The 26,890-nt window shown below is 51.7% G+C and overlaps 4 protein-coding genes across 5 annotated transcripts; 2 read left to right on the forward strand and 2 right to left on the reverse strand.

Moving 5' to 3' along the window:
• Positions 1 to 590: 590 nt before the first annotated feature.
• LOC141937235 (hepatic lectin-like) lies at positions 591 to 3,898 on the reverse strand. The gene is made up of 7 exons (XM_074854798.1): positions 3,891 to 3,898; positions 3,751 to 3,808; positions 2,710 to 2,817; positions 2,310 to 2,384; positions 1,768 to 1,919; positions 1,270 to 1,382; positions 591 to 950 (listed from the first exon to the last, which is right to left on the reverse strand). The coding sequence occupies exons 2-7, from the start codon at positions 3,791 to 3,793 to the stop codon at positions 815 to 817; spliced, it is 627 nt and encodes a 208-aa protein (XP_074710899.1). The 5' UTR covers positions 3,794 to 3,808; positions 3,891 to 3,898; the 3' UTR covers positions 591 to 814.
• A 2,026-nt stretch (positions 3,899 to 5,924) lies between these two features.
• Positions 5,925 to 8,537, reverse strand: FBXL12 (F-box and leucine rich repeat protein 12). Of its 2 annotated transcripts, XM_074854763.1 has the most exons (3): positions 8,389 to 8,537; positions 8,235 to 8,307; positions 5,925 to 7,609 (listed from the first exon to the last, which is right to left on the reverse strand). In XM_074854763.1, the coding sequence occupies exons 1-3, from the start codon at positions 8,487 to 8,489 to the stop codon at positions 6,848 to 6,850; spliced, it is 936 nt and encodes a 311-aa protein (XP_074710864.1). In that variant the 5' UTR covers positions 8,490 to 8,537; the 3' UTR covers positions 5,925 to 6,847. The 2 variants fall into 2 exon arrangements, with proteins under 2 accessions (XP_074710864.1, XP_074710863.1); XM_074854762.1 differs by having other exon boundaries at positions 8,235 to 8,523.
• UBL5 (ubiquitin like 5) lies at positions 8,515 to 9,446 on the forward strand. Its single transcript, XM_074854812.1, has 5 exons — positions 8,515 to 8,607; positions 8,750 to 8,811; positions 8,901 to 8,984; positions 9,105 to 9,142; positions 9,224 to 9,446. Exons 2-5 carry the CDS (start codon positions 8,756 to 8,758, stop codon positions 9,265 to 9,267), a joined length of 222 nt encoding a protein of 73 aa, XP_074710913.1. The 5' UTR covers positions 8,515 to 8,607; positions 8,750 to 8,755; the 3' UTR covers positions 9,268 to 9,446.
• A 285-nt stretch (positions 9,447 to 9,731) lies between these two features.
• PIN1 (peptidylprolyl cis/trans isomerase, NIMA-interacting 1) lies at positions 9,732 to 22,828 on the forward strand. Its single transcript, XM_074854802.1, has 4 exons — positions 9,732 to 9,852; positions 11,490 to 11,690; positions 18,150 to 18,260; positions 21,565 to 22,828. Exons 1-4 carry the CDS (start codon positions 9,795 to 9,797, stop codon positions 21,672 to 21,674), a joined length of 480 nt encoding a protein of 159 aa, XP_074710903.1. The 5' UTR covers positions 9,732 to 9,794; the 3' UTR covers positions 21,675 to 22,828.
• Positions 22,829 to 26,890: the final 4,062 nt, after the last annotated feature.

The raw sequence follows: 26,890 nt of genomic DNA on the forward strand, positions 1-26,890 counted from the left end.
CACACACCCTATAGTGCTCACACACACACACGTGTGCACACCCGCTCCCTACACCACACGCACCCTGTAGTGCTCACACACACACACGCGTGTACACACCCACTCCCACAGCACCCACACACCCGCACACCTCGCAGTGCACACACACGTGCAAGAACAGGCTGTTGCCAGCAGCTCTTGCACGGGCTGAGGGGTGTGGGACACGTGGAACCAGCGTGGGAGCTCGAGGTCTCCCAGTCTGGCCCCAAACACGCTGGTTTTCATGGAAAAGGCGGGAGGGGGCCCGATCCTGGCGGGGTCCTGGAGCCCAGGGCCCCATCGGTGACCCAAGTGACGCGGAGCTGAACCACGATTGAGTTTCACGCAAGTACCGGCCAATTTTGTCATGTGGAATCCAAACTGAAACAGCAACGAAAAAGAAAAGTTGTGAAAATGATGCTTTTTTTTTTCCCCTTGGGAGGGAAACCTGGGCAGCAAATCTCATATTTTGTCCCGTTTAGCCCCAGCCCTCTCCCGGCGTTGCTGCTGACCTGCAGGATGTTTGGCTGCAGCCCCAGCTCACCCCCACCCCGAGAAACAGAGAAGCTTCGTTAACTGGAGCAATAATCGTCCTTTATTAGGCTGAGCTCCCCACGGAGCACCCGGATTCCTGCGTATATTGCTTAGGACCATCAAAACCCATCCCTGCTCTTCCTCGGGACAGCACAGTGGAGAGGAAGAGTGGGGAGCGGGCGCTCGGATAGTATAAATTAAGAAGAAAAAGGAACATTTGTGGTGCCAGAGCGTCGGCCGTCGCCTCCGCGCGTGGCCTCGCTCAGTTGGGCAGAGGCTTTTCGCAGACGTAGTAGCACTCGTAGGTGCAGTAGACATCGTTCCACTTCCCAGAGATCCAGACGTGGGCACAATCTTCGTTGTTGCCGCTGTTGTTGGGCTCCCCCTCCTTCCAAAATCTGGGCAGAGAAGGATCAAACTGAGAGAGGTCCAAAATCTGGGCAGAGCGGACTCAAAATGAGGGAGGGCAGCAGGGGCAGGCAGCTGAGCGGAGCAGCTTTCCCCCGGGCTGGGAGAAGGGCAGGGATTAGCTAAACCTGTCTGGTTTTAGATGGTTTTAGATGCTAATTCTTGCCTGTGCTGCTGTGTCAGACCTCGTGTGAGCGCCCGTCCCGGGGCAGGGTGAAGAAAGGGGCTGAGATGGGAGCGTGCAGGCAGGGCAGCTGCCTGCTCTTTGGGGGTGATGGGCACAAAACCGCAGGGCAGGCCAGCACTCACGTGAACGTGGTTCTGTAGTCGGTCCCGTCGATCCATTCCCATTCCCCTTCGGAATTCTCATCCGTGAGCCCGATCCAGAAACGCTCATTCCTTGTCCTGAACATGACAAAATTCTGCAGCGGGGAGAAGGATCAGGAGGGAAAAGCACCAGGAAAGGGGCAAGCTCAGCTCCGCGTTGGCACCGTGGAGGAGCCGGAGAGGCTCAGCTCTGGGCGCTTATTTACGAGGTGGAGGTGCAGGATCGGTGCCGGTGCTGAGCCTAAGCATCCCGCACACACGGAGAAGCCCTGGATGCAGGCAGCGGGCAGGCAGAGCAGGTCCTGCCTGCTCTCTGCTGGCTGATGCAAAGGATAACAGCACCAGCTCTCAGCTGCCCAGTGAGGTTGGGGTGAGCAGTGGGGAGCCAGGGGGGTACAGGGGGGGCTCTGCAGGAGGTGGGGGACTGTGGGCAGGGTTTGGGCAAGCCTGGGCTTTCCTGCCTAGAGCTGGGCTCCGTACCTGCTTGGCGTAGCTGTTAATGACAGCCAGCTGCGAGCGCATCTCTTCGCACTGAGCCTTCGCCTTGTACCAGCTCGTTCTGGTCAGGGAGAAGTAGTAACATTTCCCATCAAAGTATTCCCACTCCCTGGATCCGGGTCCGCAGGGAAACACTGGCGAGAGAAGGATGGGGGGGGGATATCAGGGAGATCGTGGGCCATCGAGCTGGGCCTTGCCAGGCTCGTCCCAGCAAGAGGGTTTTCCCAGCAGTGCTCCAGTGGCAAACTGGTACAGAAACGGCACGGCCCTGAAGCTTGCTGTACATTGAGTTGCCACAAAGGCGGCAGCAACTGGCCCCTGAAAAAGCCTCTACCACAAGGAAAAATTGTTTTTTTCTAAGATATTAAAGTGTTTGCTGCTGGCAGGGCAGCAAACCCAGAAGGGGACGGATGCCCTGCACCGCCTCAGCGAAGCAATCCAGAGCAGGAACGCTTCAGGGACAACTTCGGGAAAGTTCAGAGGGGAAGAAAAGCTTGTGGGTTTGGGCAGCAGCCAAAACTTACAGAGAAAATCCCTGCCAGAAAAGTTCTGTTTCCGTTCCAGGCGCACCTCGTTGAGTTTAGAAGAAACGGCTGAAACTATTGAGAGAGGGAGAGATGCTGCGTTATCGGTTGGGTTGCTACACGTGCGCCGACCGCCTGCAAGCACCTCACCCCGTCCAGGCTAAAGGCATGTTTTATTTTTCCATCAGCCTCCGGGGCAAAGAAATCCCAGGAAATTTAAAATACTGGTTTATAGCTTGGATTAGGCAGAGCCGGGTGTGGACGTCAGCAGTCACTACACTGGGAGCTCCTCTGGTCCTGTGAAATTAGGACCTATAGAATCCTTCAGCACACGAGCTCAGACCTCATCCATCTCCTGGTCCTACCTGCCTAATTAATTAGGTCAAAGATGTCCCAGTACCTCTGGAGAGCGACACAGCAAACAGGGTGATGATCAGCAAAAAGGAGAGGGCCAGGAGCAAATATACCGTGAAAAAGGATTGCAGCTTCTGCCGGAAGAAGTTTCTGTCTTTAAAACAAAACAAAAGAGATGTGAAAATATTCCTCTGGGATCACCGGGATTTTGTCATAGCTCTTCTGGTTCCATTTATAGAAGGGTTAATAAATAACCCGGAATAGTTAACTATTTGCTACAGAAGCCAAAATTTTGATGATAATTCCTGCTCAGACCCACCTGGGGGGCTGAAAGCTCCCCAAAACAGGCGCTGTCAGGCAGTGCATTGTGTTGGCACTGGAGTGGCCTTGCCAAAGGGCAGGGCTGGTGATCTCAGGTACCAGATAAGCGAAATAAAAAGAAATTCTAAGCTTACACCGTGTATTTTGGGCTGTGACATGTTTTTAAACCCTCCTGGCTGTCTAGGAACCCTTTTCAGAAGGGGAATCGTTCCCCCGGTGACAGTCCATGGTCTGGAGGGCTCTTTGCTGTCCCAAGCTGGCTTCAGGTGCCCTCCTCCGAGGGGCTGAACTTGGAAACACCGTGGGGTCCATGGCTCGACTTTGGGAGGTTTGTGAGGGCGCTGGGCCACTCGAGTTGGGGAGCTTGACTTGGGAAAGCTTCACAAAGAGCCTAATTTTACTCTGGTCCAGGACACTTCCAACGCTGGACGCTCTCAGGTGTTGCTGGTTGGGCACCACCAGCTTCCCAACACCCGCAGACCTTCACCTCAGCCCACACCCACAGCAAAGTCCCTTTTCCCCCCATCTACCCAGGGACAAGCTCATCAGGGGGAGTTCCCCATCTCAACCAATTAACCCCGTTAGAGCTGATTAGCCAAGAGGCCTAAGCAGAGGAGGAAGGAGAGCACAGACCTTCCTCTCCCTCACAAACCAAGCACGCTGGGGGAGAAAGACTACGCTACAAGATGCGGTCTTGTTACCCTCTTTGCTCCTGCCTGGCTCCTTGAGGTGGTGGGCTGAAGGGCTGGCGTGGCTGAAGTTTTACCTTTAAAAACGTGCAGATCGTCGTGAAGATGTTCCTCGTCCATCCTGGTAAGTTGTGGCTGGGAGAGGGGGGGTGAAGCTTAGGACCAAGTAGGCAGAGGCTTTTTCACCAGGTTTTCTGGACTAGAGACCTTGCAGCACCTGCAGGGATGTTCAGTCCAAAGGTTATAATTTAACCAGCGGGTTTTCAGGCTGTGTCCTATTGGTTTGTCCTCTCAAAATAGCAGCTTGGATTGTGTCCACTTCCAATAATTCAGCTGTCTGGAGGTTTTTCCTCCAGCCAAGCAGGGTGACCCTTTTTATTTGTCACTCTCTTCACCCCTTTGGAGTAAAAAAAGGGCAAATTCTCAAGTTTCTGAAGGTGTTTCCTCTAAGTGTGGAAATGAGAGGGTCTGAGAAATAGGAAATAGCCTTTGGTTTGGAAACCAAACCTGAAGGGCCAAGCGGTGCCCCAACAGATGCGTTTCCCCAACAAAATAAACCAGGTCTGGGTCTGATAAAGCACCTGGAGGAATGTGCCGTATAAATCTATGTGTGATGGAGGCGTAGGAGCAGCTTGGGGATTACGGGTCGCTCCCTGCACTAATTGGTGACCCAGGAAGTTTAGGGGCTCTCTGAGGTTTTTTTTCACTTTGGTGGGTGTGGACTTTTGCTCCTCTTGGCCCTGACAGGCCTCTGCGAGCTGCTTCGTGCACTGGCTGTGCTGAGGGTTTAGCTGCCTCTCTGTACATCTTTTATTCTGTGTTTTTAAAAAAGTTGGGCTTTGATGGTGTGATGTGCGTATAGACAGCTGTAAGGCAGGTTTGGGGGAAGAACCGTTAAAGGCTGGCAAAAGGAGAAATGGAGATAAACAGAGTAGAAACCCCCTGAATTTGGAAATTAGAAGCAGTAAGGGTCTGGAAGAGCCCTCCCAGAGCTTCAGTAGATGTGTGAGCAGGGTGAGCTGCTGCTCTCCACAGACACAAACTGATGATTCGAGAAGACCCTTTCAGTCCTTTATTCCTGTAATTTGCCCATGGTCACCCGGTATTTACAGCTCCCCTCGTGCTTCCAGACCTGAAAAACCCACTTTGCACCACAGAAACTCGTAATTGCTGTTCCGTGCTACTCCGTGTTCAGCAATTACGCGCTCTGCAGAGATGATGGAGAACTGGCAAGTTGGGACTCTCGGATATTAAATTACGTCGTTCGGAGCGCGGCGCCGTCAGCCTCGTCGACGTCCCACTGCAAACGTTGAGAACATTTAAGTTCTCACTGCATCGAGCTGTGCCTTGACTGATTGACGGATTTTTACTGGCTTTAATTTTCCCTTTTGCTGTTTTACCTTCACTCACCAAGCCCAGAGAGTGCTGGGACAGATAGTGCTTGAAGTTTTAATAACGCTAATTACTCCAGCGTAAATCTCTGGGCCTGTGATAAACACGTAGTGGTAGTTATTAAGCCAGCAGCCTTGGGATGCTTTCCAAAATAGAGCTGGGGCGTTTTACCGCCATTTATTTGCCCCAAAGCTACACTGAGATTGTGTATAGGACCAGAAAGGAGGCCAGGGCACAAAGACCGGCTGTTGAGATGCGCAGCAACGAGGATTTCGTCACCGGGGGGGTCACTGCCATCCAGGGCTGCCCAAAACCAAAGCGCTTATTGCACAAGCTGCAGCTGAATGGAGGGCAGGGGGGTGTGGGGTGAAACCAGCTCGATCCCAAGGCTCAGCTCGGGCATTAATCCTCCTGCTGTGCTTCCCAGGAGAAAGCTCTTGTCCTAAGGGAGGTTAAAAAAAAAAAAAAATAAAAAAAGGAGTAATTGTAGGAAACATCAGTTGACGTTCCTGTCAGCCTGGATCAGGGAGGACACGAACAACGCGGCGGAATCTCTCAGGGAGGGGATCGGGGTGTTAAGAGGATCCAGGATTTGGGTGTTTGTTTGAGCTCGTTGTAATTCCCCGCTGTAAGGGAAAAGCTTTGCCAGGACTGAAGGGTTGGTAAATCCGGGGACAAATCGATGGGTGTCCCTGAGGGCCTCCTGTGGCGCAGCCGTGCCGGCCCCACTTGTACCTTCATCCCAGGGCAGCAGCTCTGCAGCTGGTCACACCCCAGGACGCTGCTGAGTGGCCAAAGCTGCCCAACTTCTTCATTTTAACAAAGACATTCAGTTAAAACCTTGCAGCACGAGAAAACATAAATCAAAAGCATTTTTATTAATACAATAAAATCCAATTAAATACAATATTGGATTTAAAACCATCCTTGGGTGGCTCGAGGACCTCAGACAGGCGCTGTCACAACGCTCAGCGTTGGTGATCCGGTGGTACGACGTTGCGGGGAGGAGGAGAACACCGACGATAAAAGGTGAGGGGGAAACGTGGCTGCTCCAGCAAAACCCAGAGGCAACAGCTGCCCCAGCCCGACCGCTGCGCAAACGGGACACGCGGCTCTTAGGACCAAGCGGTCAGGAAGCCCCATGACCAAAAGCTTTCTGAGGAGTAACTCAAAGAACTGAATTTTGTGGAAAATAGAAGGAAGATGACATCCTCGGCTTGCAAACATTCGCTGTCTGGGCAGGTCGCCTGAGGTCTTCCAAAAAAACAGCAGCTCTGGCACGTGTGGCTGAGGTATTTTGTCCCTGGCTGGGTTTGGAGGGTACGTGCGGGGCGGTTAAGCAACCGGAGTTAGATATTAACTGGGAGTTTGGGGTTTGGGCTGCCAGAGCTTTTTTTTGGTGGCAGGAGGGTGCCTCACTTCGCTCCTCGAATTCTGCGCTCGTTAGGCCGCTGCCTGATGTTCAGCAGTGGGGGAAGAGGAGCGGACAGAGGTTAAACTTGTAACCTCAGCCAGGCTTTGGTCAGCTCATCAGCCGGGTTCCCAAAGGCTGGGGGCTCCCCGGCTTTCCTGTTCCCCCCAGTCCACAGAAAAGGGGGGGGGGAATCCTACAAAAACCAAGCTCCTGACAAACCATTTTATGTGACACACTTGCTGTTTTAGCCCAAATTTTAGTCCCCCAAAAATACGTACAGCAGCTCGCAGGAAAACAGGCTTTATGCAAAAAAGAGCACTTTGGGTGTAGAAATGAATGGCAAAAGCACCACTGCTCCAGCCTGTGTGTCAAGGATCATGGGAAAAGCTACAGTGGAGCAAACTGGCCTGAATTTTATCCACGACTTCGTCTTCAAAGCGAGCCCCGCCTAATTTGAGTTTCCTCAGCTGGGGCAGCGCTCGGCACAAAGCGATAACAGCACCGAGGGAAATCTTATCGCAGAGATCAAGGCCCAGCATCTCCAGGCGCTGCAGGGTCGCCAGACAAGCCAGGCCGGCGCTCGTCAGGGAGCCAGCGCTGCCGATCTCCAGGAAGCGGAGCTGCTTCATGTGGCGCCCGATGACACCCACAGCGGAGTCGCCGATGACGCAGTGACGCAGCACCAGGTGCTCCAGGTCCCCCAGGTGTGGAGCCGCGCGCTGAACCCCCATATCTGTGAGGCGGTAGGTGCCCCAAAGGCTCAGCGTCTTCAGGCGGCTCTGGGAGGAGACGTTGAGCAGGTGGCGGTCGGAAAAGGCAGGGACGTCGCAGATAACGAGGTGCTGCAGCTGGGGCAGGGCTCCGCAGAACCAGGCGGCGGGGATTTCGCAGTGGCTCAGCTCCAGCGCCGTGATGGAAGCGGGGAGGCTCTTGTAGGGGAGGGGGCGGAGGTCGGTGTCCGCCAGGCAGAGGCGGCGGAGGTGGGGGCACCGCTCCCCGAGGGCGGCCAGCAGCGCCGGGGAGAGGAGCCGCCGCTTGTCGCCGGAGCGCAGCGCGCCCTGCACCCGCAGCGTCCGCAGGCTGTCGCGGAGCCGCCGCCGCACCAAGTGCCACAGGGTCTGAGAGCTGATCTGGGGGGAAGAAAGGAAAGGGCCTGTTCCCGGGGGGGGCACCCCTGCCTGCAGCGAGGTGATTCCCCCCCCTCCTTCAGCCCCCTGCCTGCTGTGGAACGATTCCTTCCCTCCCCCTCAGCCCCTGCTCGCAATGGGGTGATTCCACACACCCCCCCCCTCCCTATCTCAGCCCCTTGCCTGTAGTGGGGTGACCCCAGACCCACACTGCAGTGGGGTGATCCCTGACCCCCCATCTCAGCCCCCTGCCCACAGTGGGGTGATTCCCTCCACCTCCCCCAAATCTCAGCCCCCTGCCTGCAGTGGGGTGATCCCCAGCATCCCCCCCAGCTCCCTGCCCATACTGGGGTGATTTGTCCCCTATCTCAGCCCCCTGCCCATAGTGGGATGACCCCAGACCCACCCTGCAGTGGGGTGATCCCCGCCCTCCCCATCTCAGTCCCCTGCCCACAATGGGGTGACTCCTGCCCCCCCACCCCCGTAGGACCCCTGGACCTTAGTGGGGTGATTTCCCGCCCCCCCCGGCCCTGCAATGAGGTGAGCCCCAGTTCCTTAACCCCTGCCCACAGTGGGGTGACTCCCTCCCCCGCTGCCCGGTACGGTGAGGCGGCCAGGCGGCCCGTACCCGGTGCGGACTCAGATCCACATGTCTCCAGACCGTCCGGTCCAGCGCCAGCCGCTGCCACCGCCGGCAGACCCTGCGGGGAGGCGGGAGGCGATCAGCGCCGGGGCCCGGGCGGGAGGCGGCCGGTCCCGGTGCCGGTTCCGGGGGGTCCCACCTGGCCGCCCGCAGCCGGTCCCGCAGCGGCAGCAGCGCCAGGACCTGCAGCAACACCGAATCGGGCAACACCGGCAGCTCCGCGCCCGCCGCTTCCGCCATCTTGGCCGCCTCACGGCACTGGGGCGGGCGTTGGGCGCGTCACTTCCGCTTCTGGCTGAGCCCCGGTAACTTCCGGTTCCGGCGCAGCAGCGGCTGTGGCGGAGTGACGCAGAGCTCGGTGGGTACCGGCGGGCTCTGGTGGTATCGGGACCTCCCTGTTCAACCCCTTTTCTTACCTATAACCCCTCCCGTTGCCTCTCTCCCCCCCTCCCGGTGTCCCTTCGCTCCTCCCCGTTAACCCCCGGTGTCTCATCCCTCAGGTAACGATGATCGAAGTCGTCTGCAACGACCGTCTGGGCAAGAAGGTGCGGGTGAAATGCAAGTATCCCCGGGAACTGGGAGGGGTGGTCCGGGGGGGGATGGGGGGGGCCTCCTCCCGCTTTCGCCCTTTTTCCTTAACGGCCCCGCCAGCACCGAGGACTCCATCCGCGACCTGAAGAAGCTGATCGCGGCGCAGACCGGGACCCGCTGGGACAAAATCGTGCTTAAGAAGTGGTGAGTGGAGTCAGGGGGTAGAAGCAGCCCATGCCCCGGGGTGGGGTGGGGGGGTCCGACGGCCCCGGAGGGCTGAAGACGGTACCGGACACCCGAGAGCTGAGTTTTCCGTCCCCGCAGGTACACCATCTTCAAGGATCACGTCACGCTGGGCGACTGTATCCTTCTCGGGCGGGTGTTTTATGGTGTTGGGTGGGGGGGAGCTGCGGATCCATCTTCTCCTTAACTCCAGCCTCCAGATGAGATCCACGATGGCATGAACCTGGAGCTCTACTACCAGTAGCAGCTGCCCTCCCCTCCCGGTTACTCCCGGTGTTTTCTTCTCCGTGGGACCCGCACCCCCAATCCCCGTGCGCCCCCACCCATCTCCCGGTATGGCCGAGCTGGAGCCATGTTGAGGCTCTAAACCTGCTGTAGCTGCCCTGGCGTGTTTAAGTGGTTTCTAATAAACGTGTTTCTCGAGTCTCTGGTTGCTGTGTGGTGGCGGGGACGGGGCACCGGGAGCTTCCGAACGGGGAGAGGTCAGCAGGGTGCTTTTTCCCTTCGCTCTCCTGCGACTTTTGTCCACCCGCAGCCACCGTCCGCTCCTGCGTCACGTGCCCAGCACCGCTTCCGGGCTCTGCGGCCTCCCGCCCGCAGCCAATGAGCGCCGGAAGGGCGGGCGCTTCCACCAATGGAAGCGCGGGAAGGTTGGGCGCCGCTTTCCCTCGGACCAATGGGAGTAGGAAAGGGCGGGTTCGCCCCGCCCCCTCCCCGCGCCAATGGGGCCGGGCCGGGCGCGGGCGGTGCGGGAGGCGCAGCCGAGGGAAGATGGCGGAGGAGGAGAAGCTGCCCGCGGGCTGGGAGAAGCGCATGAGCCGCAGCTCCGGTAGGGGCAGCGGCGCCGGGAGCGGAGGGGCTGGGGTGTGCCCGCTCCCGGGGCGGTGGGTTGGGCCTTTCGGGGGCATCGGGGACCCAGCTTGGGCTGCGCGGCGGGGGGTGCGGCTCGGTGGGCCCGGCCTGGGCCTCGGCGGGGTTTGAGGGGCCGCGAGCGGTGCTGGGGGCCTGGGAGGGGCGGGGTGCGGTGAGCTGGGCTTGGGGTGGGCCTGAGAGCTGGGGTGGGGATCTGCGGGGTGCCTGGCGCCGGGGCTGCCGTGGCCGAGGGGCGTCCCCTGAGGGGGGGTTGGCTTTGGGGGGAGGGGGAGGGGCGGCGAAGCGGCTCCTGGGACCGTGGTCTGCCGGGGGGCTATGCCCGGGTCGTGCGGATGGAGGGGGCCGGGGGGGTTGCTCCGTCCGGGGTAGCTGGTGGAGGGAAGCGGGACAGGGCGGTAGAGCCGCTTTCCAAAAGGCAGCGTTTGAGCGCGGCGGGACGCTTTGCCCTCGGTGGGGCTGCGGCGGCTCGGGGAGGGAAATTGTGGGCCAGGACGGCGCTTTCATCAGGGTTTTGGCCTTTGTGGCGAAAGCTTTCCACGCGTAGCAACTCCAGAGCAGCTCCTGGGAGGTTGCGTTCTTCCATTTGCCTGCTCAGCTCGTTTGTTTGAGGTGGAGGCGATGAGGCTGGGAGGGAAGAGGGGCCCCTTCGGACCCCTTTTTGCCAGACCTACTGCGGTTGAAGCATCTTGGCGGGATGGAGCTCTGTGGCTCTCTGGAGTCAGCAGGTCTAGGCTGTTGGTTGGGATTGCAGCCGGGAATTTGGGCCCTTTGCTCCTAGGTTGGAGCTTCCCACCGCGCAGCTCTGCTGTTGCAGTCCCTCACCTTGGTTTGCTTGGCTTTTTTCTTGAGTCTAGTCTGCTCCTAGCTTCAGTGGAGAGCTTTGGGATGAATGATTCCCTAGAAGAGAGCAGAAATCATCTCAGTCGATGCTGCGAGTTGTCGCGGGTAAATGCACACGTGGCTCTGAGCGCTGAAAGGCCTTTGAGCAGCAGAATGCCCTGGCTCTAATGCTGAATGTGTTGAGAGGTGACTTCACAGGAACTTCATTTTCTGCTACCTGGGGAAACCGTGGATATCTTGTGCAGGAAGGTCTTATTTTCTGGTAGACAAAAGGTGATTTTCAGAAGGAAAAATCTGTGCAATACAAAGAGGTAATCTTTGCTAGCAGATCTTTTCCCCAGGCCAGAAACAGGGCACCATGGGCCTTCCCGGCAGTGCAGGGTGTTGCCTGGGGGTGTTTGTGGTTTGGACTGTGTCAGTGGCTGTTTTGTCACTGATCTGGGTGAGCGCTGTGAATTGGAAAGGCAGCTGGAGCCCGCTCCTGCGCGGGGCTGTTGCTTTGACTAATGGTGCTTCCCGATGGAAATGCTTACGTAGGAAATTATGCGGAGTTGTAAAGTCTTGTTTCCTACCTCGTGTGTTTGAGCTGATCGTGTGGACATGGCCGAGCACTTGCAGAAATCCAGTCTTCTGTGCCTGTGGGTCAAGAAGCTCATTCTTGGGGTCAGAAACTGATTCTTGGGGTCAAGAAGCTGATTGTCAGAGTCTGCCAGGAGCTTTTTTTTAACCCCAGCCCCTTCTGTCTGTCCGCAGGCCGTGTTTATTACTTCAACCACATCACAAATGCCAGCCAGTGGGAACGGCCCAGCGGCAGCGGGAAGAACGGCCAAGGGGAGCCCAGCAAAGTGCGATGTTCACATCTCTTGGTGAAACACAACCAGTCCAGAAGACCCTCGTCGTGGAGGCAGGAAAAGATCACGCGGACCAAAGATGAGGCACTGGAGCTTATAAATGGCAAGTAAATGCAGGAGAGAGAGAGAATATGATACTGTTGGAGGGGAAAAGTCATTTTAAGGCTAGAATTGGACCCCAAGATGAGTGGTTCAGTGTGTCGTGAACTCGCTAAAGCAGAGTTTTTTAAGCCAAGTGGTTTATACATGGACTTTTGTGTGGCCCAGCCACTTGGAGAAACAATTTTGCTGTATGATTAAATGACATAAAGATAGGTCCCAGCCTGTGTGTCTTCCCCTTTGTGTTTTTTTGTAATGTTATTTCAGAGGTTTGTTTGTATTTTCTTTGTAAATGTGTATTTTATATTAAAAATAAAATTATTTAAAGATAAAACAAATGTTCTTTAAACATTTCTTTTTATTTAATGTCACTTGACTCCTTGCCCTAATAGCAACTTAGAGTAAGTTCTAATTAACCTCTGCTTGACATCAAGTTGCTTGTAGGAGGCAGTCAACCTTGCATGAGGCTGTGCGGATGACCTGATCGGCTCGGGCTTTTCCCAGAGTGTTCTGGCTTGTGATCTGGTCTAGGAGTGAGGGCGCTGCGTGTCTTCTGCGTTTGGCGGTGTTAATCTTTGCAGCCTAGATTTTTCCCCGCAGCCCCAGCAGTAGAATTGAATTGATGTCGTGTTTCTTCAGCATCGAGGTGTGTTTTTGATCTGATGGATGCAAGTTCAAAGTTCAGCTGTAACTACTGGCTTTTACTTCTCAGGATAAGGAATTTGTGGGCTTAAGTTGAGGTTTAATTCAGTCTCACTGATTAATTGATGAAACTGAGGCCTTGCTCTTTATCTTTTCTGGCAGCGAGGGCGCAAGGCTAGCTGACGCGCTGCGGGCTGTGAGCACGCAGATAGATACTGCAGTGCTGGGCCTGTCTTATCTTTTATGGCTTCAGCAACGAGGGAGGGAAGATAACGAGGGTGTTTTGGCTATTGCCTTGGTCCTAACCAACAATAAATGTAAGGACTTTCTTCTCTGAAAGCCCTGGGAGGGGAAATTTCTTTGCTAAATAATTCGAAGCAGCGAGGCAGTGACCAGCAGGTGGTATCTGCTCACCGCCTTTTGGAAGGGGAGATTAAATTAACTGGCACAGATGGGAATTTTTTTAGGGAATTGTCCCGTTCAGGTTAGGGTGGCTGAGAAAGTGTGACCGGAGGTGATAAAGCGAGATGCACGCCAAGTGTGGAGATCTGTGCCAAGGCAGTTGGGACTGTTGCAAAGATAACTAGATTGAAATATTTCAGCAGAGCTGCAAATTCTCTCTCTGTCTGTCTCTTCTCTTCCATTTTTGGGGGGAGAATAAAACTATTCTAGAGCCATCTCTTGGAGTGATGTTCATAAAAGGCCAGCGCAGAGCTTTCTAGAGGCCAGAGGTTAAGTGATGCGTGATGCTGGTGTGTGTTAATCAGGCATTGGTGAACTTGGATCTTTGTAAGAGGGAATCACGTTTTAGAAGGGAAAGTTGTCTCATTATCTCTAAAAAGGTATTTCAGGAGCTTGTGACCAGGTAGGCATTTTGATACATAGATGTTCTGTAAACTGGTTATCTTTAGAAGGCTGAATAATGTTATTTGACTCAACAATTGTCATCATTCTTTGCTTGGGTGTTTTTCTTTGAGATGCCACAGTTCTTTGCTACCTGGTAAAGCGATGAAAAGAAACAGCTTAAACTTCCCTTGGCTTGAAAGAATGAGATTAAGCTTGACAGCTTCAGAGCCTTCTCACTATCAGATAACGCTTTTGTTTCGTAATCTCTCTGGTGTCTGAAGAGGAAAGAGTCGTAACTAAAACTTACTTCATGTAAATGCCCTGCTTGTCGTCTTGGTAAAGGCCATTAGGGAATTAATTTCTGTGATGGGAATAAATTGTAAAAAAACCTAACAAACCCAACCCCTAACCACCTTTCTGTCCACATTTGTCCACGATAAATGCTATTCCTGGGAAGGTCATAGGGAATGTCAGCTTATGGTTGATTATTTTGTGGTGGCTTCTTGAAAATTAACTGTAAGTCTGGTTTCTAGAACAGCTGAAACTTACTGGGAGGGAGCTCGGCTGCGGCTCCTGACAGTCAGGCGTCAATGAACTTCTCTGAACAGATGTACTGTACCTGCTGAATGTAATTATAGTGTAGAATTGTCTAAGTAGGTCTCTGGGGAGGAATTTGTTTGACAGGCACAGTACCACACATTTTCCTGTTTTGTTTGGAGATCGGTTATGTTTGAGATCTCCCCATCTGACTCTAGCTCTGGTGTTAATGCTTCATGCAATAAAAATCTGAGAAAGAAATTTGATTAGGGAGCTCTTGGTCCCCACAGGAAAGGGGATGATACTAAAGATAAACGTTTTCGGTAGGTGAACTTGACTGATGTCAAATATTCCTTTTGATGGCTTTTCTCCGATAATAAGGGAGGAGAGTTGAGAGAGCTGGAGGAGCGTGTTGTCTGTGGATGGTTTTTAATCCATTAAGGAAGTTGCAGCGGAGCATTAAGTGCAGGTTAGCCCTCCCGCTGTGCTACAGCAGGAGCTAGAGGACTCGGCTCACCAGGTGCTTTTCTGGTAGGTGAGAACATCGCAGGGAATGTGGGACTAGAAAGAAATTCCAGATTTGAGCCTGACCCTGATATTAAAGGTAGTGAAACCTCTTAGGCCCCTCTACAGGCTTTACCAAGCACCGTTTAAGAGGCAGTTGGGGTTCTGACTGGATTTGCTGTGAAGGTTATTTCAGACCATCTCTGCTCTGACGTGCAAAAACCCACTTTCCAGCTAAATACCACTTATGATCAGTTTCTCTCCGGTGTTCCTCGCATTAGTGTTGTTTAATTACTTAATTAAATTTAATTTCTTCCTGATGTTGACCTCTCAGTGGATTTAGAGCGCCCTGCTCTTTACCAGCCTGTTTTTCCATGCTGAGCCAACCAGGCTTTTAGTTTCTGGTAATGTAGGTCATCCCTTCTGCTGTTTCTACTCTTAGCCCTCCTTTGCACTTCAGTTTTGATTAATCTTTCTTGAGCGTGGGTTCATCGTGGTGTGCAATATTCCAGATTAGCTCTTGGCTGTGCCTTCCACTGTGGCATTTACTACTGCCATTCTCCCCGCTGAGGATACCGTCACTTCAGTGCTGCATTTCTGGCTTTTAAAGTCACCCGGCCTGTTCTGGAGTTATTTGTAATTCTGCATTTACATCCTCTTCTTTCTGATCGAGCTCTCTGCATGTAGCAGATCTCTTTGTTGTTGTTGTTGCATCTGTAAATGCGTGTGTGAGTTCACTTGGTGTCGTTGGTTCTTGCTTGGTCATTCAGGTCACGTTTAATATTCTGATCCTCCTTTCTGCTGCAGTGATTCCCCACCCTCCATGTTTTGTTAGCTTACCCCTGTTTCCTGTTGCAGAATCAGCTAGGATTCATCCCAAAGTTCAGTCCCTGAAAGCTTCTCTTCCCCAACGCTCCCCGCTTCAGCACAATCCGTTGCTGTTCTTCCTCTTGCTCGTTTTGCACTAATCTCCCATTATTCAATCTCACGGACGCCTGGAGATTTTTAGGGGTAGTTTATTAAAACCCGGACAGTACCTAATCTGCGTAATTTGTTCCAAATGGCTGAGATCATTTGGGGAAAAGCTCATTAATCCCACTTCACAGAGCCAGAGTTTAGAGCCAAGGTGCAGGTGTCTTGTTCTGGTAGAGGTGGCTTGAAACAACTACTTCAACCTTCAGCTTTATCCGGGAGAACCCTCATCTAGCTGACGGGCAGATTTTGCTCTCAGGCTTGTCACTGGCATAAAATTAGGAGGTTTTAATAACTAAATTCCATTTTGGTGTGTAGTTGACTGGTTTGCTCTGCATGCTTATGAAACTCTTTACCACTAGGAACCTGCTGATGTGACCAGGGCAGACAGTTTAGGATATAAATGTAAACACTCAGATCCTTAATTTGGGTGCTTTCTTACTTTAACATCGGCATATACCTTAAGGCTGTAATTCCCAACACTTCTGGGTGTGATTTGTGACGGGTACTTGCTGGGGATTGGCAGCTATATGCAATTAGATACATATTTATGGTGGTGCAAATATGTATTTTTAGGATAAACTCTGTTTTGTCAGCAAGTAGACTGTTTATGCGCAGGCGGCTTAGTTTAATAGGATGAACCAGTATCCGTTTCTTTCCTAAAACATGAATGCTGTGACCTGTCTTCCACCCAGATAAAGAATCCTTTTTCCCATTTTAGTGCAGGATAAATAGCTGTTGTCTTAAGTTTTGTAGAGTTTCAGACCTTCATGTTAGACTTTCTCCACAGGTAACAAGTGCCGGTGTTTTCTGTTAAAGCAGGTTATGCACTTTAGGTATTAAGATAACTTTCTGTGGCTTTTGAATTATATTCAGGACACTTGTTGAATAAAAATGAAATTTTAGAACCAGAAGTAATCCGTCTCCTATTTCCTTTATTTTTTTTTTTTCAGCTTTTCTTCCTGGCCTGTCCAGCTGGAAAAGCAAACCTGGCTGTCCTGAACACCTTCCTGAATTGCAGAGATTTAGGCTAGTGGCAGCTGATTTAAAGAGATGACTGAATTCGGGAGGAGAAATGGGCTGTAGGGTGGAAGACTAATCTGAAGACTTAAATCCCTTAGTTTTGGTCTTGCTAGCATTAAACCGCAATAAAGGAGTTAATTCAAAAATTGATAACCTGCTTTCTCAGTTGCTGCTGGGTATGTCAACTCCTAAGAGACAACCTCCGTTCTCTCATTAAGAAATATTTTCTTACCCGCCCCCAACCCTCACAGGTATTTCCTCAGGTGTATAAAAGTATATAGCATTAAAACGAGCTGGAAAATACTTATTTCTCACCCTTTTGCATCATAAACCACTCTCTTCTGAGAGCATCCCTCCAAATAATAAAGCCTAGCTCTTGAATTACGTGCATGACCCTTTTTCAGGTAGGGACCTCCCACTGCTTGTGACTGGAATGAACTATGCCCAGCCCAATTTTATTTATTTTTTAGAGGTTTATCTAGCAAAGTGCAGACTCGTTATACATGCAGGCTGCAGGGCTTACATGGGAGCGACCTGAAATAGGAAGTTCGGTTATCAAAACCGGGAGGCTTAATTGCTTTGAGAGAGGGAAACAACATTTCTCTTGATTTTTCTGTTAAAGAAAGTCAGTTGGTTCTCAGTATTTCTTTTTGAAGGTGGAAGACTGCTTAGGTCTAAGCTGGAAGACAGTCGGGCTTTGCCGATTCTTTCAAAAGCTGACAGGAGGTTTCTGGAAAGAGTGATTTAAAAATTAAACCAATCTCTAGTGAGCAATAAGTTTAGCCGTGTTTCCCCTGGTACAGAGAGTTGCTTTGGGTCGGAAGCTGCAGCACCACTTTGGGGCTGTTCCTCTGCGCTCTGGGACACGCGTTGATGAATCCCTCCGGGAGATGCTCCTCGCTTAAAACACCCGGATGAGTGATTTTCACAACGTAGTTTAGTCTTAATTTATCCCTCGTGGTGCAAAATGCAGAAGGGAGGCCCCTCTGGCAGGAGCAGGCTGCTGTGGGAAGGTGGCGGGTTAACCGGCAGCGGATACAGCTGCTGTTCCCAGAGTTGGAGCCCACAACTGTCCTCGTGCAGAAATATTTCTTGCAACTGGTACTAAATTCGTCTTGGTGGGGGGTGGCTGCAAGTCAGGCCAGTGGTGCCTTGGGATTTTGATTAGTGGTTACGCTCCTTTTAACGAAGGAGCGGAAGCTGGTTGAGTTGCCTGAAACTGCGCGGGATTTTCTTGTCTCGAGGATCCATGAAAAGCTGCCTCCCGCGGCGTTAAAGGACGTGTACGTGGCGCTTGTGCTTTGCTCATCTCCGAGAGCAATCAGCATCTGTAATTAGTGGCTCCACAATCGCGTTATCAAGCTGTTGACTGGAAAATATGATCTATTTTTTAGGTTTTCTCGTTATGAGTTAGCAGGGGGGTTTTCCACTGGGCCAGAAAGATTCAGAACAGGCAGAGCTCTCAGTTAAGACCACGAATATTTCTTAACTGACCTTTTCAAAAGCTGTCTTGACAAATAATTCACTCCTCGGGGATTCTTCATGCTCGGTCTTCTACCGAGGTGAGCCCTTTGGAAATCAAAAGCTCATCTATTTTCAAGCCTAATAATAAATTCCTGTGCTTCAGGGTAGTTGTAGGCGGAATCAACTTTTTTATTTGATAGAAGCTTAAACAGAAATGGAGCACAGTGCAAAGATGGAAACGTGCTCGGAAAAAAAAAAAAAAAAAACGAGACAAGTGGTTTTGGGGTGTTATGAAAGTTTAGTTCTGGCTGTGCCTTCGTTCAGGAGGTTTGAAAACCTCGCTTCATGCGCGTGGTGTGCAGATGTGGCTGTTTGTGCCCTTCTTGCTGTGGGATATAAAGCTTCAAGTGAGATTTTTGGGGTTTTTTTCCTCCACTTTTCCTTCCCCTGACTGAATTATTCCCTGTATTTACAGGCTACATCCAGAAGATAAAATCGGGAGAAGAGGATTTTGAATCCCTCGCTTCCCAGTTTAGCGACTGCAGCTCGGCAAAAGCGGGAGGCGATCTGGGTGCGTTTGGAAGAGGTGAGTCAAGCTCAGCCTGGCAGCGTCGACGCCAGATCAGGATTACAGGGTTGATGCTGATCTTGGCAGCGGGGTGGGGTTTAATAATGCACCCCACTGCTGGGGGAATGAACATGAAAATGGATTTATATTCTAGGCAGCCTGCTGTGCAGGAAATGTAGTTTGATGCCTAGAAGTTAAACCAATTAGGAATGCAACCATAATATTATTCTAGGCAGAGAGGAGATGTGCAACCGCCCTTCATGAAATTGGCTTTTCCCTCAGGAAAAGGATTTTCCGGCTACGCTGAATGGAAATCCAGTTGCACAGCGTAATGAGCCGTGAATAAGGAAGAAGTGGATAAGTCTTGCTAATGGCACGCCAGATAAATGATTTGGCTTCTAATCTTCAATGAGAAAGCTATTAACAAATTGTGGGAATAAGAACAATTCGCAGCCCACCGAAATAATGTTGCCGGTGAGAGATTTCGTTACAGGATTACTGATCAGTGCGGTGAGGGAGCAACAACAAAAAGCTGGTGGATGTTTCCTCATTAATGAGATTTGCTGGTGTGGGAGGAAGAATCTTTGGGATGGGGAAGTGCAACATTGAAACTTCTTTTGCTTTAACTTAATGAATGATTTTTGTGGCAATTTCCACTAGGAGGAAAATATAAAGCGATGATGTCATGAGTACAGCTACAATAGTCAAAGAACAACCCAAAACCTTTTTATAGTGAGGGCGTCCATGCATATTTTATTTGAAAAGGGTCGAGAAAGGTTCTTGCCAGGGAGAGGGAATGCTATATTTATTGTTATAATCTGTGCCCCGAAGTCACGGGGACTCGCAGCCATCCCAGAGGATCCGTAGTAAGAGCTGCCCACGCCTGAAATGGCGAGCAGCAGTCCAGCACCTCTTTAACAAAAGTGTTTTTCCTAAGCTCACGCTCGGGGTTCACAGACTGAAGCATTCTGAAGCTTGTCTGGGGCTCGTACCCCGCAGCAAATACTCAGATTTTGCTGGATTTGCACAGCTGCCTCGCCGTGCCACGCTGCCACCCCACTTAGGATGTCCCGGGAATACTTGACACACCAGTGGGCTCGCTGCTGCTGCAGACGTAACCACAGACGTAACCACGGACGGGGCTCTCGAGTCGCTCTTCCAGCCCCTGCTAGCTGAAGCTCACCCGCCTTTGGCAGGTGAAACTGTATTCAGAAGTGTAGTTTGAGTTTGTTGGGTTTTTTTCCCATCAAAATACTGGTTTTAATCACTGTTCCTTTTTAGGGTGCGGTGTTGCTACAGTTCAGCAACAGTTGCTTCCTCAGATCCTTTCAGACAGGGCTAAACAGTGATATTTTATGGATTTGTATATAATGAAGCATTAATCCTAGGGTGCTGTGTCTGCTGTTTTGGTTTCAGTGGAAACTCAGTTCATTGTGCTCTTTGGAGATGTACGTAAAGAAATTGATTTTTTTTTTTTTTTTTTTTTTTCCTCTGACTGCACCAAAATGTAAAGAAATGTTGCAAGAGCCAGTTTCCACTAGATGGCATTGGAACCACGCGTGGTGGCCAAACCCCTGAGCTGTCACTCCATCCACCTTTTTTTTTTTTTTTTTTTTTCCCTGGGTTGAAAATCTAATTTGTTAGAACTTGGAGCACTGGTTACTTCGGAGGTGAAGTTATTAAAACATTTCAATTTGTCTTCCTGAAACCTTTCAAATAAGTCATGTTTCTGCTCGAGGAAGACCACTGTGGTGTAGAAGGGAGGCTGTTATCTCACCTGAAGTAAAGATTTCAGGCCCTAGTGGAAAATAACCACAAAATTCAGGTGACAAGGCAGGTCTGCCTGATAGTGAATGACACTGGCTTTGTAACTGGAGCTTGAGAGCCAGGCAAGCTGTTTGCCTCTCCGAGCAATTACTCTAAATGCTGAAATGAGAGAAGCGAAACTCTGGAAAGCATCAGGTTGCTTCAGTAATAAAACACTTTTTTTGGAAGGGAAAAAATGCCAAGCTGAAGCTATTGCTGGTCCTGAAAGGGAGGAATGGAGCATCTTTTGTGGCATCTAACTGCCTCGCTAGAGAAAGGGGTGCAGAGGGATGGAGGACATAAAGTAAAACATAAATTCTGGAGATGCTGCTGGGCTAGATGCGCTGCATCTGGGATGTGTGGTCTTTGAAGGGGTCGGGAAGCTTTAGATTTTCAGAGAGATCAGTGTATCCCTGTAACGTCTGCTGGTGATCCAGCTCTCAGGCCGCCTGGCAGCTTTCTGCAGCCCTCTCCTAATGTGCTGCGGAGTCCAAAGCTACAGCACCGCCCCAAAGCTTGGAGACACGGGTCATAAACTTCCAGGAGATTTATGTGGCGGTTTTGGCAAGATGCTGCTCTGTACATCTCCTCAGGCATCTCGAGGCAAGCTCTGCAAGCGTGGTCAGTGTTGAGAGCAGAGAGGAAAGGTTCCCTCTGTGCCTGGGGGACTGTCACCTCCCAGCCTTCCCTCGCGGGCATCTTGTCCTTCTGCTGAAGCTTTTGCTGAGAATCCCCCGCTGAGACTTTGACCTGTTGGTAACAATAAAACCTCATTATTTCGGCTGGGGCGGGCAGTTTCTCTGCTCTGACTTCTGTCATAGGAAACTGGGCAAAAATACTGTCCCCCTTGAACCCCGCTGTAGCAGGCTGGTGTCTCTCCTCTTGGCTTGAATTATTCTGGCTGAGCCCTTGTGCTGCTTATTCCTTCTCCCGCTGCAGAGCTGCGGTAGTTCTGCTCATGAATCCCCCTGTGGGGTCGTTCCTCTGAGCACCTCTGGCTTTCCTGAGCCTGGATTATTAAACCTCCTGAAAGTCAGTGACTTGGAGACAGGAGCCTTAAGAGCAGTTCTTATCTAGGTCATGACATTATCCACGTGTGCCTTGTAAATTATTTAGCACAGCTTGTAATGCACACCGCATCTATTCCCCCTGTGTACCTGGAGGGCACATGAGACAGGAAGACGAGCATCCACTTGTGCCAGTGAGTCTGCAGAACAGATTTCCTCGGCCTTTTGGGCCCGCAGCTCTCGGAGTGTCTTTCCTTGCTGCAGTGATGTCTGTAGGATCTGAACCAACCCCCTGTTTAGAAAGAAAAAAGCCTGCGTACGTGCATGTGTGAATGAGTTGTTTTGAATCATCTTCTGGGAGAAGATGAAAACAAACACCCCCTGCAAGTTATTAATTGGTGACTTTGTTGTTTGCCTGGAAGCTGTCTTCATTTGAGGCTTGCTTGCTCAGAAAGATCTTCCCTTCGTTGCCGGGCTTAATTGAACTTTCTGGTGTCTGCTCTCTGCAGGTCAGATGCAGAAACCTTTTGAAGATGCCTCATTTGCGCTGAGGGCTGGCGAGATGAGCGGACCAGTTTTCACAGAATCAGGGATCCACATCATCCTACGCACAGAGTGAAGTGCCTTGGTGACATGTAGAAAGGAAAGGGCGAGGGGAAGAAAGGAAAAAAAAAAAAAAAACCAAACCTACTCCAACCCTGCACTCTCCCAAATGAATTTCATATCCAGTTTAAAAAAAAAAAAAAGCTCATTTCATATCTCAATATCTTCTGTGGCACCTGACACAATGTTTTTCACCTGCAGAGATGCATGGTTAGCCAAGGGTGAGAACACAATCAAAATAAGACAGTAGCATCTTTCATAAGCAGAGAGAATGTTAAAAACAACATTTCTGGCATGCCACAGCTGCTTGAGTTATACTGACATGTCTCCTAAGCCGAGGAATTGTCAATGCTAAAGGTCACACTTCAGTGCTTCCCACATCCACCCCGTTAGAGACGCAGAGTATTTATTGCAGCGCCGCGCTGCTGATGGCGAAGCTGACTTGTGAACTCTGGTGCTATGACAGAACGAGCTCCCCAACCCTCTGCATGTTTCTTTAAACACTTTTGAAACCGGAACGAACGGTATTGGCTCCACAGTCCTGTCTCTTGGTTTGTAGAACTGATTCACTAAAGCCATTCAGAAATTAAGCGTAAGATACCAAACGATGAGCCAGCTTAGCGTGGGGCACCCACCCCCCGGGGGCCGTCCGTAGCTTCCCTTAACGCCGCTGTCTCGGCGAGGACCGGCCCCCGCTGCCCCCTCACGTAGTGGCACCGGGAGCTCGCTCCGCTCCTGCCATTGCTTTGACTCTAAAACTTGAAGATGCCTTTTGGTTCTGAATACAAACGAGAGAGGCTAACGGCCAGTAGTTGCCACTGCAGGAAGATCAGTAGCCAGCCTGAGCTGCGTAGCGGTACGTAGGATGCTGTGTGCTTCCCATTCCAGCCTGAAGTCACTCCATTATTTAGAGACGACAGTGCCATTCTGTAGGGCGGACTGTATTGTGGATTTTCAGTTTTAGCTAGAAGGCTGTTTTTTTCTCAAGCTCCTCTCGATCCACTTGTGGTTTAAACACTGTAAGTCATTGTTTTCCAGTTACACTGCATTGCTTATGTTTAGTGAAATAAAAACGGAAAAAAAAAAAAAATCCCAGCTTTGGTCCAATGCAAACCGGCTGTATAGTTCCAGTTCTCTTAAGCAGAAAATAAAGCCCTCTCCAATGAAACATTTCAAGAGCTCTGGTATTGATTATTTCTCCTCCTTTGCCTGTAGAGATCTTGTTGCTTCTATTAGAACAAACAAAAACCTCTGCAATACCTGCTGAGTTGGCTCTTGTTGGTTTGGGTTTTTTTAAAATCCTGAAATGGAAATGTGGCTGGCATGGCGTTAAGAAAAACTTCTCCAACTTTGTCTTAAGCTATAAGCTAATGGTCTTTATTCTCTTTTGTCGTTGGGTTCTCCTGCTTTGCGTCGAGGCCATGTCTTATTTCGTAAGAACTGTTTCAATCCTGGTTCGAGGTGTTACTTCAGATAAGGTAAAACCAGTGCTCCTAGTGCAATTTAATAACTCCTTCCCACCTCTCCTCAGTTCTGCGAATGTAGCCGTTCCATTTGTGGTATGAAATCAGCCATTACCGAGAGTGGCTCCTCAGTGTGCTGGTTTTTTTTCTAAAAACTCCCATCTTAGAGCTGGGGAAAGGCAACATCTCCTACGTACTCTCTCCAATTACTGTGATCACCAAAAACAAACATCTGAATATCACTTGCAGTTCTGCTTTTTGCTGGTTATGCCGGGGAGATGGAAGGCTCTTGCGCATCAGATAGAAGTTGGTTTCCATAGCTACACATCGATTTAAAAAGAAAAAAGAAAAAAAAAAAAAAACAGCTCAGGGTGACAAGCAGGTGAGAACTTCAAAAAGAAAAATTACCTCAAATAACTGTGTGGTACCATGAAAGCAGGATCAAGGGTAAATAAAGGCAAGCAGAGATGTCCGCTCTGTCTGGAGACGTGGTAATAGAGGAGCAGCAGCGGCAGCCGCGCGTCTTTCTGTGGTGGTTTTGCTCCCCAGCTGTCGGTCCTGCTGCGGCGGGGGGATCCCAGGGCCCCCTTCTGACCTTCATCAGAAGGTGGGGATCGCCTCTGGCCGCAGGGCAAAGGTTGATAATGGCCATGAGAAAAAAGAGAAGGTGTAGAATTTTGGGGTGGGGGTTAAGATGGTACCAGGGACTTTCTATTACCGTCATGAGGGTGGAAACCTCGCAGCAGCAAGCTGGGGGGCTGCGTGAGAAGGTGCTGCCTTCTGAAACGTGCTTGCCGATGGCTGGGGATGCTGTTTAGGATATTTACTGCTGCTGGAAGCGCCCTAAAGCATAAATAACACTTCTGGGGCTCTGTGCTGTACGTTGGGGTCCAAGCGACCACCCGGGGGTGAACAAATGCCCTTGGGATATCCTGCTGGTGTTGCTTGAGGTGGCAAATTCGTAGTAAATAAACTTAGAGGCCCTGGGGTCTCAGCATGGGTGTGAATTGGCCGTACCCAGCCCCGCGCCGTGCCGAGGAGAGCTCGTCTGCGGTGCTGGGCAGCGGCGTGTCGTTAGCTGGCTTGGTTTGGTTTGGCCCTTCCATTTCCCAGCAGCGAGACGCTGCTGAAGCACTCAGCAGAGGAGGATGGGAGCTTCTCCCGAGGCTCTGCCCGCAGCTTTTGGTGCTGGTCACCCCAGGATTCGGGCTCAGCCCTGCTCAGAAGCCAGCGCACCGTCCTGCCTCCTGTTTATCTCTTCGCAGAGGTCCTAAACGACAAGCTGCTCTGGTCTCTTGTCCTTTCCCCGGCGAAGAGGCGGTTGTTGCTGCGCTCAGCGAGCATCTGCGATGCAGTGAGCTGATGCCGTCACGGCCTGGATTCGGGCCCCTTCCCGGTACCGTTCCCGGGTGAGTCACAGAGCAGCACGGCTCCGTCTAGCCCCGATCCTGCAGGGAAGCCTGACGCCGTTCTCCGAGCGAGTGTCAGCCCTTGGACTCCGCCGCTGGAGCGGTGACACTAACAGTAACTGCTTCTGACTGTATCGTGTTTGAAGCCTTCACTTCTCCAGAAGGATCATTTAAGGGATTTCTTCTGGTTTCTCTCCAGGGCCTGAGGAAGAGGCTGTCGCATCCCAGGAGATCAGCAGCGGGGTTGGAGGCAGGTCTGGGGCTGGCACAGAAGGATGCGACAGCTTCTCTCCAGCTCTCTCAGCCCGGAGTTGTGCACTACCGAGGAGGCTGAAGGCAAGAGGCAGGCAGGGAAGTGCTCCCCGCTCCCGGCCCGTGCTCCTACCCCAAGACCAGGCTCAAGACTTACTTTCTGCCTGCCAAATCTGCGGCGCATTGTGCGTGCCCGCGGAGAGGGCAGCCTGCGCTGGCTGGCGATGGCCACACTGCAGGAGGTTGCATCCATCTCTGTCAAGCGCCGTTATTAAAGCGGGGCTGCGAAACACCCAACGCCCGTCCTCGGGCTGGTGACGCAGCAGCTCCCCACTTCCAGCCCTGGAAAGGAGCTTGGGCAGGGAATTGGAGCTGTGTCAGAGCCCCGTTAAAAACGCACCTCTCTCACCAGGGAGGGGTGTATGGTGGTGTGCGTGAGGTAGGGGAGACAGGGAAGCTTATACACGCGTCCTCGTTAGGGGCTGCAGTAGGTGAGCAGGTCTTGTGCTCAGAAATACATGGAGGGTGCTCACAGTTGGCATTTCTGCCCCAGAAGAAATAATAATTTTTTTTTTTTGAGGGGGGGAAAAAAGCTTCCTGGGTGCACTGTGGAGTGGTGAGTGATATTCTGGTTGATAGACCAAAATCTCAATGTGATTAAATCGAACGGTTGAGGTGGGACGAGGTTCTGGTGGTGGTTGTGTGAAGGGAGAGGAGGTTGAAGTGGTGTTTGTCGGGTGTGTCACCGAGTGGTTCAATCCCAATGTGTTAGTTTTTACAAAGGCTCTGCAGAAATTGTGTTTTCTGGACAATACAACAGAAATTACCCTCGGTCTGCTCAAGGACGTATCTTTATGAGACTTTGAGGGGCAGATGGAGAAGCAGCAGTTGCGTGGCTGAGGGTCCATCCCTCCTCCCGGGAAGAGTGGGGACCTCCACAGACCAGCACCCAAACCAGGACCCTCTGGGTCCCATCCGTGCCTGGGGAGCGCTGTGGTGGTCCCTCTCCCTTCTCTCCGGATGAGTCGCAGCTGATCCCTTGCCCGTGGATGTGCTCTGGGAATTGCTTTGGTGTCTCTGGGCCAGCCAGCAGCCAACCAGCACCATCCTGCGAGTGTCTGTGAGTTTTCTCTTCCGTGGCCGGGCTACGCTGCCATTGGCTTGCAGGCGCAGCCTCTCCCTTTCCACGGGGTATGTGACAGTTCTCCAGGCACCAGGAACTGGGACCCAGACGGACACACGGACACACCAGAGCGGGTTTATTTAACAATGCTGTTTCTACCTGTCAGAAAGTGAGGGAGCGCTTGGTGGCTCTGCTGGGAAATGCAGTTATTTTTTTGGGGGCTCCATCTAATCCCTGTTACTGAATTTCTTGATCCCTCAGATCCTTCTCACCAGGGAAATCACAACTGCAGCAAAATCCCATTTGCGCAGCCCTATCTTTGCATCCGCGGAAGCCCGCTCCGCCTCTCTGTCACGCCACCCCGATGTCACTTTGCATTCAATTAACATTCATGCTAAGTTTCCTAACTAATCCCTTATTTTAAGATTGCTGCTCACTCTCTCCTGTCATCAAACGCTTTTATTGCTTACCCCGATGGAGGCGATGGCACCGAGGACTTTTGGGGGAGGCAGAGGTTGGCTGGAGCCTGCGTCCCCGGGACCTGCTCGTACTTGGGCTGAGACGGTCGCTGGTGGGACAGACGCCTGCGGGAAAAGGCGTTTCTGTGCTTCTGCAGGAGCCGTAGCTGTCACAGATGAAGGAACACATTGCTCAGATTGCAAATATTCCAGGAAGGAGCGATATCCCTCGTTAAATTGCCAGCTTGGAGGGTGCCTGGACCTCTAGATGTAGCTCTTGAGCTGTTGTATAAAGATGAAACTAGACGCATCTCCCCAACCCCCCCTTGCTCCCTGCAGGGCCATTTTGTGCGAGCTGCCTCTCAGCGTGGCATCTGCCCAGGGACCATCTTTTGCGTCCAATAGTTCTGCAAACATAACCTTAATTGGATCATCAACTGGATCTAATTTGCCGAGTTTCCCCCCCTCCCCGCGTTTCATTACGGGTCTGGGCAAGCGAGCGGCGTGCACGCCACTGCCAGCTGCGG

This window comes from Strix uralensis, chromosome 38, assembly GCF_047716275.1.
Source record: "Strix uralensis isolate ZFMK-TIS-50842 chromosome 38, bStrUra1, whole genome shotgun sequence".
Lineage (NCBI taxonomy): Eukaryota > Metazoa > Chordata > Aves > Strigiformes > Strigidae > Strix > Strix uralensis.

Bases quoted from the DNA above. Each gene is read 5' to 3' on its own strand.
- PIN1 (XM_074854802.1), top strand. From the start codon at position 9,795: ATGGCGGAGGAGGAGAAGCTGCCCGCGGGCTGGGAGAAGCGCATGAGC. The intron at 9,853-11,489 runs GTAGGGGCAGCG...GTCTGTCCGCAG, and splicing joins GCGCATGAGCCGCAGCTCCG to GCCGTGTTTATTACTTCAAC. The intron at 18,261-21,564 runs GTGAGTCAAGCT...TGCTCTCTGCAG, and splicing joins TCTGGGTGCGTTTGGAAGAG to GTCAGATGCAGAAACCTTTT.
- LOC141937235 (XM_074854798.1), bottom strand. From the start codon at position 3,793: ATGGACGAGGAACATCTTCACGACGATCTGCACGTTTTTAAAG. The intron at 2,385-2,709 runs GTACTGGGACAT...CTCTCTCAATAG, and splicing joins TGCTGTGTCGCTCTCCAGAG to TTTCAGCCGTTTCTTCTAAA. The intron at 1,383-1,767 runs GTACGGAGCCCA...TCCCCGCTGCAG, and splicing joins TTAACAGCTACGCCAAGCAG to AATTTTGTCATGTTCAGGAC.
- FBXL12 (XM_074854762.1), bottom strand. From the start codon at position 8,489: ATGGCGGAAGCGGCGGGCGCGGAGCTGCCGGTGTTGCCCGATTCGGTG. The intron at 7,610-8,234 runs GTACGGGCCGCC...TCTTCCCCCCAG, and splicing joins TGGATCTGAGTCCGCACCGG to ATCAGCTCTCAGACCCTGTG.
- UBL5 (XM_074854812.1), top strand. From the start codon at position 8,756: ATGATCGAAGTCGTCTGCAACGACCGTCTGGGCAAGAAGGTGCGGGTG. The intron at 8,985-9,104 runs GTGAGTGGAGTC...CCGTCCCCGCAG, and splicing joins AAAATCGTGCTTAAGAAGTG to GTACACCATCTTCAAGGATC. The intron at 9,143-9,223 runs GTATCCTTCTCG...TCCAGCCTCCAG, and splicing joins TCACGTCACGCTGGGCGACT to ATGAGATCCACGATGGCATG.